At 37.8% G+C, this 13207-nt stretch overlaps 1 protein-coding gene across 3 annotated transcripts in view; it reads right to left on the bottom strand.

Annotated features, from left to right (window-relative positions):
- The window catches only part of CENPF (centromere protein F), a 44299-nt gene that overhangs the window by 1514 nt on the left and 29578 nt on the right, over window positions 1-13207 (bottom strand). For 2 of the 3 annotated variants that reach the window (XM_064446235.1, XM_064446236.1), the window contains exons 13-19: window positions 10269-12569; window positions 9563-9715; window positions 8304-8480; window positions 7394-7555; window positions 5560-5746; window positions 4383-4859; window positions 2182-2375 (exon numbers count right to left, since the gene is read on the bottom strand). In XM_064446235.1, the coding sequence (XP_064302305.1) occupies window positions 2182-2375; window positions 4383-4859; window positions 5560-5746; window positions 7394-7555; window positions 8304-8480; window positions 9563-9715; window positions 10269-12569 (3651 nt within the window). The remainder of the gene's footprint in view (window positions 1-2181; window positions 2376-4382; window positions 4860-5559; window positions 5747-7393; window positions 7556-8303; window positions 8481-9562; window positions 9716-10268; window positions 12570-13207) is intronic. The other variant, XM_064446237.1, reaches the window with a different exon arrangement.

The raw sequence follows: 13207 nt of genomic DNA, 5'->3' as shown, positions 1-13207 counted from the left end.
AGAACCTACAATAAGCTTACACCATGCTGGCAGGTGATTACTATGCAAAATTCTGCTGCCAAGGCTTCCTTTCTTTTTTGCACTACTAAATTTCTTTACAAGCAAAACCCTCCATTTGTTTCTAAAGTTACAGGAAAACATACATAAAAGTGTGTAAATAAAATTTATTGGCATTGCTTAATAACACAGTAATAAAACACAGACCTCCAGGCAGTGTCTGTAAGAAGCAGCAAATTTTGGCAAGTATGGTAATTAACCCTTGAAACAACATACACGAATTCAGTGGATTCAGTCTCACTTCAAAATACAGATTTCTCATTGCTATAGGTCAAAACAAATTACGTTTCTGATCTGCTCGTCTTCCCAATGGTGCTTTCAGGCCTCAAAACTCATACAACCACTAAACTACGTGGCTCTTGACTTTACTTACTTTTGGTATCTTGCCAACATACTTTAGGTGCTAACACAAAATAACTGCATTTAAAAAAAAAAACCAAAACAACCAAACAAAACAAAAAAACAACAACAGAAAAAAACCACCCAAAGGTTGTACATTTGCTTTATGCCTTCACTTTTGGCTGTGCAGCAGGCTCCACAGCCAAGAGAATGTTTTTGTGTAACCTGGAAAACTGTAAGTATTTTTATCTACTGGCTTATTTCTATGTAGCCCTCATGTAAAGAAGTATCAATATATAATAACTATTCTGTTATTGCTCAGCTTCAGATAGCATGGTTAAAAATTTGGGAGGAGATTTCAGACAATAAAAGGTTTATTTCTGTCCTAAAGCTGGAACGTTTTTATACAATCTGCAAAGCATTTGCATCAGCTTAGAAAGAACACCTTTTCCTGAGGTACTGTGAAACATTCAGCAGTGTGTCATATTACAGAATCACAGAATGGTAGGGGTTGGAAGGGACCTCTGGAGATCATCTTGTCCAACCCCCCTGCTTGAGCAGGGACACCTAGAGCAGGGGGCACAGGAACACATACAGGTGGGATTTGAATGTCTCCTGGGAAGGAGACTCCACAACCTCCCTGGGCAGCCTGTGCCACTGTTCTGGCACCCTCACAGTAAAGATGATTTTTCTCATATTGAGGTGGGACTTCCTGTGTTCCAACTTGAGCCCATTGCCCCTTGTCCTGTCATTGGGCACTATTGAAAAGAGCCTAGTCCCATCATCCTGACACCCACCCTTTAGATATTTGTAGGTATTGATGAAATCCCCCCTCAGCCTTCTCTTCTCCAGGCTGAACAAACCCAGGTGTCTCAGCCTTTCCTCATAAGGGAGATGCTCCAGCCCCCTGATCAGCTTGGTAGCTCTCCTCTGGGCTTGCTCAAGCAGTTCCCTGTCCTTCTTAAACCGGGGGGCCCAAAACTGGACACAGTACTCCAAATGTGGTCTCACTAGGGCTGAGTAGAGGGGGAGGATAACCTCTCTCGACCTGCTGGCCACACTCCTTTTAATGCACCCCAGAATATTGTTGGCCTTGGGCACAAGGGCACATTGTTGGCTCATGGTCAGCTTGTTGTCCACCAGCATATTACTTAAAACACTTGCAAAGTTAATGTAAACTTCAGACAGTAAACTTTTTTTAATAAAAATCAGCTTTCAGAACCTAACTCTAGTATTTACTTACTTTGATAACCTTAAAATCTGGTAAACACTAACGTTAAAGTCTAGTTTCTTTACAATCTAAGTGTTCCCTATTTACATGTTTAACAGCCTCTCAAATATCTGAAGTTATTTTATATTGTCTCAAATCTGGAATTCCAAGAAAAGTTGTTAGCAGAAAGCTTTAAGCCTCAACTCAGACTCCCAGAGCTTAATTCTTTTGCTGTTCACTTTTTCTGAAACCTAGGAAGATACCGTATAAGGAATATCTCATCTTTAATATCCATTCTAAGAAACTGAAAAATATACCTGTATTTAATTTACATTTCTCATCGATTTCCCAATGAAGTCACAAATTACATCACAGGAACAATTTGCAGATTGCTAGCATGGTCACAACCTCTGTCATGTTTCAGCGATTCAGTATTTATGATCCTATCTTCACTGTATTGCTGAGAAATGTAAAGAACAATGACGTCCTCAAACTTACTTGGCAAGATGAATACACTTCGTGAATGTATTAGTTCTTCCCATGGCTTTCATACCCAGATAAATTTTTTTAGTTACCTTTTGTGGTTTGCTGCCACCAGGTGTCGAACAGGAGCGCTCACCAAGATTATCTGGTCTGCTTTTTCGTACATCTTCTGTAGGCAAAGGCAATTTCTCACTTGGGGAAGCCAGATGGGGACTGGTTCTCGGATTTAGGGTTGTTCTGCGTAAAATGTAAGGGCTAACCTTTCCTGTGGGGACATCAGGAAACCCTGAAAAATAAACAGCTTCTATTAAAAACAGCTTAATAATTTACCCTTTCTCAAACCGATCTTCTCTTTTTTCACAACGGGGATGAAAATAAGCTGATCAAAATAATTTGTTCTATTGAAGAAAATGGATCAAAAAGATTGCTGAACAGATAGATGTTGTGTATTCCAAAATTCACATACCAGCCCCGGAGAATGTGGACAAAGTACAACAGTAATTCTACAGCAATGTTTTTCAAACAAGCGTTTGGTCTTTTTCTTTACAGGTACATTATCTGGAGAATAATTTAAGTCTGAAAACACGTACTGGTTTTACCTGAATTCAATCAGAACCCAATGTAGTGACATGATAGTCTTAATTTTTTCATAGTTTTCCCTGCGTATAGTGTTGTAGATTGTCTATTATCTCTCTATTTAGCCTAGAAGTCAAACATTAACTGGCACATATGTCCTCAGGAAAGGTGTATTTCCAGAAAAATAATAATGCTGGTATGAAAATGAAATGCAAATAACGTAGACTTAGAAATCCTGACTTCTGGGAGTGATCACTGAAGTTGAGGCGATTCAGTACCTCTATGGCTTGTCCTTTCACGATTGCAATTGCATTTATTATAAAGGTGCCTAATAGGTAGTTGAACGCACAATATATTTTTCAAGCCCTGATTTGTGCAGTCTTCTCAGTTGCTTTCTGCTACAGTGAACCCTTATATGAAATATCAGGCTACCTCATTTCGTGCATTCATAGCAGAACGAAACTGAACTCTCATGAAGATGTTAATATATTACTGCTGCGGGCAAGACTGTTTCAACTCAGGGAATTTTAATCGATTTAATATATTGCCAGTGAACACACTTTTAATTACTGATTCTAATATTGAAAGACATAAAAGCACAAAAATAAGCAAACGCTTGGGGAAAACACCTCAGCTTCCCTCCAAACACCTCTCCTCCCTGGTTTCTGGTCTCCAATTGCCCCACTGCATGCTACACTTTCTGTGAAGTGATGGGAGCACAGGAGGTGTGGGTCAGATCCTGCTCCTTTTTAATTAATTGCACAGGCATGGAGGAACCCACTGGCTATAGTCCCTCTGGGGTTATACCTCCTCCTCAGTTTCCTCTCAGCCGCCCCTTGGGCTGCCCTGCCAAGCTCCCACCCCTGCTCAGGCCACCCCCACCCTCCTCAGCCCCATGTCCTGCTCCGAACAATACTTCGCTTCAACATTATTCCTGTCCCTCCAGCCACAGCACTGTTTTTCCTTCATCTCAGCATTTATTGCCCTTTCTTACTCACATTTCCACGGAGACGCGACAAACACCTCTGACTGGTTCCATCTTGGTGCACAGTTTTGTCCTTTGGAGCCAGCTGAACCTGACCATGTCTGGCACGGGGCAGGCCTGACCATCTTCCTCAGGGTCCCCCTGCAGCTCTCACCACCAACCACTTGCCAGTTACACCCTGCAGAGCTACTAACTGCCATTTTGACCTCGTAAGGAGGAATACTGAAGGAAGTGTGGGGCTATGGAGGGAGCAAATGTGACTCCATCATAGCATGGTACTCTAGCACTCCAATCTTGTGGCCTTTAAGATTACATTAACTCCACATTATTGTCCTGTACATTTCAGTGAATGGTTCAAATAATCCTTTTAAATGACTAGAGCAAGTCTTCTGTCAGCAAAACTTTGTTGCTGTTACTCACCATACACTTAGCCTCTAAGACAAGCATCATGAGGAACTACAAAGTTGTGACTGCTAGGACCATTTGACTGTTAGCAGAATGGTAGTTATTAAACCAACATAAATATATTATTCTGTTCTAACACCACAGCTCCACAAACACTAACCTGACAGTAACTTGCATGTATCCCATTGACTATTTTCACCTTCCATTGCCAAAAATGTCACCAAAAATGTTTGCATAGTCACCTACTCACCCAGAGTAAAACTAATTCAGCAAAAAAACCCCTGCTGTGCTCAGAGAATGTTTGCCTTTATGAAACACTATAAATACCTTTTTTCACTACTTCTGGAAGCCCATCTGGCTCACCATCTGTGTTCTCCTTACACAGCAAATTTTGACAGATATCATCCCTCCTTTTTTTTTTTGATGAAGTCTCTGGCACAGGAGATCTTGGTTCTCCATTATCTTTCCTGTTGTCTTCATACCTCTGCCTTTTACTTGAAGGCTTAGTAGTATCTTCGTCTGACCTCATCTCTTTGACAGACTGATTGCTCACTGTTAATGAGTTATCAGAATTCAGTGAAGGAGTGCTGACAGCATCGCTTGTTGGCTGTTTCAGCTGAGCACTCAGCAAACTGACTTGTGTCTTTAGCATCTCATTTGCTTCCTCTAGTTTATAATATTTAACAATTAGAGAGCAGTATTTCTCCAAGTTCTCATTTGCTTCTCTGGTTTTCACTTCTGTAGACTCCTGTAATTCTTCCAGTTTTAATTTAATTTCTTCTGTAATGGCATTCTCATCAGCACCTTTCCAAGCAAAACAACATTATTCATATAACTGACATTAAAAAAGACGCATGTATAAGAATTTATAATGAAATGGTCACACATCTTTTAATTAATTGCACATGTTCTAAAACTGTGCAACTGTAAAAAAAGTGACAGTGTATAACAAAATTAGTAATGTGTCAGACATAAGAATGTATTTGCTAAATAGAGAACAAACATGTAAAATTTCAAAAGAATCCTTGACCAGTCAATGGGCAAACATTTTCCCAGTCATTTTGTAACTTCTGGACACTCGAATTTATACCCCTAACTTTCTTTAAGTATCTTTCACAATATCGTGTATCTCATGAGATAAGCCAAAATATAAAGGACATAGCATGAGAATCAGAGGGGAAAGCTTGCTGGAAAACGATAAAAGAATTTGCACACAAACTTTAGTTATTAAGAAAAACACTCCCCTTCATCATTAAGTCACTTTTAACCACAAAAATGTAATATTTATAATATATATGCAAAAGCCAGAGTTGCCTCTTTAAGAGAAAGATGATGAACTAGATTTTGAAAATGTTTAACACATTTGCAGTTGTACTTTTTTATACTGGTTGAGAATCATGCTCTGTATTAGAGCTGCATATGCAAATGGCCTTTTTAGGGAAAAAAGTTTTACAAACTAATGCACTGCTAAGAAAGCATTAAGACGGAATCTAGATTCAGTTACCTTCTTTCGTATATTTTGACATAGTTTGATTTTTCTTCTTTAATAGTTCGTCACGTTCAACTAGTTGTTTCTGCAACATTTCCTTTTCCCGTTCCATCTGCTTACAGGATTTCATCCACTGCTGCACTTCACTGTGGGCAAATTCATTCTCCTTCTTCAGTTGAACTATAATGTTAATGTTATCAGCCTACAAAATAAGAAATGTAGTTTTACACCAGAAACATAAATTTCTTCCATTTAAACATTACAATGTCAAATGGAAGCTCAACTGTTATTATGCAATATTAGGTGTAGAGCATGGTTGTAATGTATACTTGTTTGCTTGTTTCTGTACAGCCTCATTATAGCAGCTCCTTTACTGCAGGGAACATGAAAGTCCTCTTACTAGACGGGTACACACAGGTGATAACTCAGCAGAAAAACAAGGATTCAAATACCAATAAGGAATACTTACTCTCTTCAGATATACCAACAGATTATGAATGTTCAGATTACTGATGGCAAAGCTAGCATCCTACCTATGAGAATGCTGTATGAACTCTGAGGCAGTAGTCCTTTTTCCCCTGTTACCACTTCATTGGCATGGCATAAGAAAGTGCTGCTTTCCAGATAACAGATTTCAAAGCAACACTCTGCATTGTAAAGTGCTCTCTCCTAGTCTGAGTCTCCTTTATTCTTCTTTTCATCCCTAATGCATCTTATTACCACAGAGGCAACATAACCCAGGCCTGCTTTGCACTCTAAATTCCAGCTCAAAAATACTGTTCAGAGCAGCAGCAGATCATTCCTTTCCACCCACTTCTACTCTCCTGGGCTGCCCTCTCTTCCTCATCTGGTCTGGAACTGACCTGTGTGCAAATACCACAGAGTGAGCACAGCTGGAAGCCTCGTATGCTACATTTACACTACCATGGGTACTGTCTTCTGTCACTGGCACATATCCTGTAGTACTGTATCATTGGACTGCTGGTATTAAATTAACACCACAGCAGAGGGCCCTATGGAATAAAGAACTGTTGAGCAAGATGAATGCATTGCAGTTCAGTGTTTACTTGCAAGTAAATTGAATTGACTATGTTTCTTCAAGAGTGCATTTAGAGAGACACTCATTCCCAAAGTGGGAGTACAGAGTTGGAGCCAGCAATCAATCACAGCCAGAAGCAGGACATAAAAAAAAAAAAAAGGTAGATGAGAAAAATGCAAGGGAAATTAATAAAAAAATTAAGTTATATGGACAGTTAAATTTTACCTCTGCTACTAGAAAGCAAACCAAGCATATCTAGAACTGTTCCCAGCTATCAGTTGTTCACAGTATGTGAAGCTCATATTCTATCATCACTGAGAACAGCTTTATTGTTTAGAAAATTACACTAGTTAATAATTGTAATGAGAATTCTATATAAAATGGAATTGATAAACTCTCAAGAATCAAGAGCAATGTATCAAGACTAACACTTAAGACAGAACATGGTATCTTTTACCATCAAAGTAATTCACAAACAGAAAACAAAGGTACTGCAAATTCTCTTTGAGTGTATTCTAACCACATGATAACCCAGTTGCAATGTTCAGTGTAAACAATAGAATGCTGTGTTTAGTATCACATAAACCATTTCTAGGTGATCTCAGAGGTGGCATATGTAACAGAATTTTTCTAATGTAGATCAATAGTAACAATGTTTCCTCCGTGCTCTACATTCTCATTAGTGGAAAAAAAAGACTGTATCAAAGTCAAGCCAAAGCTCTGGAGCACTGGTTTCTAATCCTACATTTATTTTACTATATGGTGCCTTGGGTCTCATGTAACTGGCAATGCTTACATATTGTTTCTTACCTTAGCTTTTAGGAGCTCTCCTAAGGTTTGATTAGTTTCATTAAGAGAATTACTTAGTTCTTCTTTATTTGACTTCAGATGCTCAATTTCCAATTTTTGTGAGCTGACAAAGTGCTCCAGCAAATTCATCTTATCTTGACAGGCCTCAATTTCTACTTCATTCTAGAGAAAGAAAATATGCCTAATTACTATGATACTAAAAAGGACATTGAGTTGTATTTTAAAGATGTACTTAAGAGCATATCACAGCCTACCAGAATTCCATAGCAAATTTGCTTGGTATGTTTTGAGGAGTTTAAAACTGAAAGAGCAATTTGTCTCAAGTATACCTTTTTAATACCAGACTCTTGCCTCTGAGAAGTCTACCATTAGAAAGCCCTTTAATTTACTATAACTTGCTCTTAAATTTACTTTATATTCACAAGAATGAAATTAAGAAATAATTAGAGTAATTTTTTTGCCTGTGTCATGGCCTCAAGTACACATTCATAGACAGGTATTTCTGCGGAACAGATGATGGCTCTTTGGGTATTGCACGGCTGACAAATGGATTTCCAACAAATTTGTCCTTATATCATAAAGTGGTTAATCTTTCTTCCTCATTCCTAGCAAAACAAGCATTTCCTGGATTAAAACATACTGTTGCTTTCCCTTTTTCAAATGTATTCTCCCAGATACATTATATATACACTTAACACTTCCTGAGTTCGGAGGTAAATTCATCTTTTGCTGCTTGCTATATGGAAAAAGTTAATTTAACACTTACTGAGTTCCAAGGTAAGTACATATAGAGTTTGGTAATACTGTTAGAAAAGACAATTTCTTTTGCAATAGGATCAGCAAAATTTTGTAAAGTATGTAGAATTTAATTAAAAACTCACAGCACCATTCTTCTCATTTTCTGATTTACCTTTCGGTTTGCTTCTGTCAGAGCATCATGATGCTCTTTTGCCGCTTGAAGTAGTCTGTCTTTATATTCTGATATTTCTCTTTTCATTTCACTTTCTTTTTCTTGTAGTTCTTTCTGGACCATCTCCAAACTCTTAGTCAGTTCATTTTTTTCTGACACAGTTAGATGCAGCTGAATCTGTAAACAGTAATAGCACATTCTTTGGTATTTAGAATTGTTTCAATGGAGAAACAGTTGACTCATTAAACTATTTGACTTTACGTCTGAAACGTCTTTGAATTGCCAAAAACAACTTGGTATGAAGAAAGTATTTAACAGTGGCTAAACACACTGTAATCAAAGAACGGAACAGCTGAACACAAAAGACAGGATAGGAGGCAAAGGAGGGTCTTCTAGAAAGAAACAGTACGATCTGAGGGGTACACTGAGTGCAAGTTTGCCAAAACTGTTAAATCAAGCAGCACTGCCAAAATCAAAGCTTAACCTTTCCAAACATTGTTCCATCTGAGCGTGACTTGCGAGGTTAAGCATCACTTTCCTCACCTTCTTTAAGATCACAAAACTTTAAGCATTTTCATTTTGATCCAGCTTTTATAACTGTACTTTTTGTACAGTTGGCCTGTATTTCCATACAGGGTTTCTGAAAGATGCCCAAATCTCCTTTCTTTTCCCACTCAAAATCCTCAACATCACAACAGAAACAAGCCCCTGGTTATAAAATTTTGTAAATAGTGTAAGTAGGTCAGAAGACCACTTAAGTTGGTTTAAACACATAATATTGTTCACAAATAAGACCTACAGTTGTCCAGATCGTAAAACAGTCTAAGAATTAAATATGAACAAGTTAAAAACAGACTCTAAAACTGCTTTTGCCTTGACTTTGTCCTGAAAGTACTTCAACACTGCTGAACACTGAAAGTAGTTTAGCTTTAAAACAAGCTTGAGAAATGTTACATTTTATCATCTAACATCCTCAGTCTGATGACTGAATGCCTGTAGTAGAGACAATTTCTTGGCACTGAAAGATTTCTAGATATCTACCTTAGCCTTTATGCTGAGAAAATATAGTTTCAATAGAAAGGAGGGGGAAAACCTATTAATAATTCTACCTCAGAAGAGAACATTATAAGTTAGAAAATTTGGAAAGCAAGAACCTCTGATACTGTACATTAGCACAGCTCCCTTGACCAACCTCCACACATTGACCGTACTTGAGCAATGTCCTTGAACACAGAAATACTACACACAGAGTAACTAACTTTGTTCTTTTCTGAATGCTTTTGAATAAGTTGTATTTCTTCAACAAGCTTGTTTCTTTCTGTGGTAAATTCTTCCTGTAATTTGGAAATCTTCTGTTCAGTATCTGTTAGCTTGACCTGCAGCTCAGTATGACTTTCAGTCAGTTCATTTACCTGAAATTAAATTTTCCAGAATTAGTTTTAATACATGTCATGACCTCCAAAGAGTTTTCTTATATGCAACAAGCAGTTTTTAAGATGGGTTATGTTATTCCCATAGCTGGTCCAACTCCAAGCAAGAGTCACAGCAGGCTAATGCTGTTTTCACATGAAAAGTGTCCAATTGTTTCAATTTCTTTTGAGCTCGTGAAGTACTTATTCTTGATATAAAAACTCACTCGCCCAATACTAATTTGTCTTTCCTCTCTTTCTTCTACAGGAAAGAGGAAACTATCCTGCATCGTTTCATTACTTAAACATCTATGCGTACTTTCAAGCAATCTTCCCATTCATCCTACACAAAACAATGTCATGCTTTCCAGCTCTGTAACTTCAATGCAAACTCATGATTGCATTGAAACCAGAATTTTAAAAATAGGATGCTTACTGTAAAAGTTCGAGGTTAAAGCTATTTTAAGATATAATTTACGAAGGAAGTAGTAAGCCCAGAGGACACTTTATCCTCACTCCTAAAAAGGGAACTCTACCCTAATGGAAATGGTATTACCTTTTTACATAAAGTGCTCTTTTCACTAAGTGTATATTCCAGTTCCTTCTCAAGGTCCTTATAAGACATTTTTAGAACATTCAGGATATCCAGAAAGGTTTCATTATCAGAAAAATGTTCTTCCTTCAGCTTCAACTCAGCAATCAAATTCCGCAGCTTTTTTTTTTCCTGGTGCCAGCATTCATGCTCATGTTGCATGTGTGTCAGCTGTAAAGACAGCTCCTCTGTTTCTTTCACCTGCTTTTGAAGAGCACCATTTTCCTGCAGCTTTTCATCAAGTTTTTGTTTACAATCCATCAATTCTTGAACAAGTACTTCCCTCATTTGACCTAATTTGATATTTTCATTTTTTATTTCCTGACATTCCTGTAAGAGTGTTGTTTTATCTTGCTCAAGATGAGCCACCTGATTAATCAAGACTTGCTCTTTTGCTTTAGCATCTGCTTCCTCCTTACAAGAAAACTCTAATTTCTTGCTTACGTCTTTGAGCTCAGATTTCAGCAATACCACAGTATTTTCAAACTCATCCTTGATTTGCATCTTTTCTTCCTCCTTTTCTTCTAACAGTTTTGCTGTAGTCAAATTTGAAGACTCTAGTTCAAGGATTCTTTCTTGCTTTTCTTTTAAATCTTTAGCCAAACACACTTTTTGTGAGGTGAGGACATCAATTTGTGAGTTGAAACATTTCAGCTTTTCAGTCATCTCTTCCATCTCCATTGTTAATGTTTCTGCCTCTGCTTTAGCAGCCTCTGACTGAATAATTGTATCTTCTAGGTTTTTCTCTGACATCTCCAATTCTCTTTCAAGCCTCTCTATTTTATCCAGAAGAGAGTCAGCTTTTCGTTCACTCTCTTTCAGCTTTTCAGCAACATGGTGTTTTTTCTTCTCATCGGATTCAATTTTTACTTTCAGCTTCTCAATGCCATGTCGCATTTGGTCTACTTCTTTCTGTGCTGAGCTAAGTCTAGCAGCAAGTTCACCTTTTTCCATTAACAAGCCTTCCAAAGATCTGGAAAGCTTTGAATTTTCCATTTCTGATGAATTTAATTTACTCCACATCATTTCCAACTCTCTTACAATCAGCTCTTTCTCCTTTTTCAAATCTGCTGCTTCATTTTGGAATTTTCCTTTTTCTAAGGCAAAAGACAGAGCATCATTTTCCAATCTTTGCAGCTTCTGCAGAAGATTATCTTTTTCATTTGATAATTGATATACATCGGATTTTGCATTCTCAAGCAGATTTGTTCGTGTCCTTACTTCACCCTCTAGCCTTCTAATGATTTCAGCAGAATCCACCTTAGTTGACTCCAGCTCTTTTAATTTCTCTTGTAGCTTCTGATACTTCTGATCCAGTTCTTTTTTATTTTCAGACAAAATACTCAGTTCTTGGCCAATATGGTTTCTCTCAGCTGTGACTGAAACAAGGTGCTCTTGAAAGCTAGAAATAGTTTTCAGGTTAACTTCCCTCTCCGTTTCTAATTGCTGACATTTTGCCTGAAGCATTTCAATATCGCACTCTATGAACAAGGCATTGTTCTCAATATTAACTTGCTCAGATTTTGGACTCCTCTGTTCATTTTCAGCTGCAAGGAATTGTTCACGACAATCTCTCTTGGTCATTTCTACGTCATCCAATGTGTCTGCTGCATTAGACAATCTAACTTTATGTATCTCCAGCTCAGACTCTACATTCTCAGGTTCTTTTTCTAACGAGACTACCCAAAGAGATAATTGCTGCTTATTGACAGAGACTGATTCCACTTCTTCCTTTATGCCACAGTCTTCTTCCTTAACAACTACAGTAGCTTCCTCCAGTTCTGCAAAAGCTGACCTCTTCGGAATTAATTGTGCATTCTGAAAGTTCAGTTCTGAGGTTAATTGCTCAGCTTTCAATAGTAAATCAACATGCTTATGACTTTCCTCTGCCTCACAGATCAGCTTCAAATTTTCAGCAGTCTGCTGTTTTGCCTCCTCCTGAAGCGCTTCAGTGGTTATTTGATTTTCATAGAAATCCCCTGCACCTAAAGAGATACTACTGTTGGAAAATGACAATGCACTGGCATAGTCTGAAGGGCTGGTTATTTTTCCTGACATATTTCTACACTTGTGTTCTCCAGATGTCTTCTCAGTATAACCTTCCATTAATCTTGCTTCAGTAGTCTCAGCTACATTTTCACATGCAGAGGTATCTCCTACAGCCATTTTCTCAATAGGGCTTAGGTTGGGTTTATTGCTTCTCAGTGCTGAGTTTTCTATAGGCACTGCCAATTGATAAGGGCTACTGTTTCCTTGTTCAGTGTTCTGCAAGGGTTAAGAATCAATCCATTAAAAAAAAGGAAAAGAAAAAGAACATCTATGAGAAAAAAACCAAAGTCAGTTTTAAAAGTTTTCTTAAACTAGTAAAGCTCCTCATCTTACGCGAAATAAATAGATAGCATCCTTTTCTACTTCAGAACTGGCTTTCTTATGGAAAGGATTTTCACTTTTTTATACACACATGCATCTTTGGCAAAAAGGTTTTAAATATACTGAGGGAGAAATTTCAGCCAAGTTTACTGGAAGACTAGGTGCAAAGATATCACATGCTTCCATATTTTGGGAAAATAGGTGTCTACGTGACAAAGTGGAAATTTACTAGTACCACTAATGGGGGAAATGTTTACTGCTCACCTTCCATTAGACACCAGAGAATCTTCAGGAGACACAAGCCCAAATCCTCAAACAATCCCTTTTCCAAACTACCACTGTCTCTGATAACTGGGCTTACATTTGCTGCCACCTGATGCTCTCATTTGAAACATTATAAACAAGCAACTTCAAAACTTGAGGAATCCAAAAAAAGATCTGAAGGCAGCACCTGAATGATCTGTACTGAGTACTTAATCTTAAAAAAGCTCCAGCTATGTATGGTAAGGAACAGTATTTCTTTCTTCAAGTGT

This window comes from Phalacrocorax carbo, chromosome 3, assembly GCF_963921805.1.
Source record: "Phalacrocorax carbo chromosome 3, bPhaCar2.1, whole genome shotgun sequence".
Taxonomy (NCBI): Eukaryota; Metazoa; Chordata; class Aves; order Suliformes; family Phalacrocoracidae; genus Phalacrocorax; species Phalacrocorax carbo.
The sequence above is the reverse complement of the archived record's forward strand: the minus strand, read 5'-3'. Positions and strand labels throughout refer to the sequence as shown.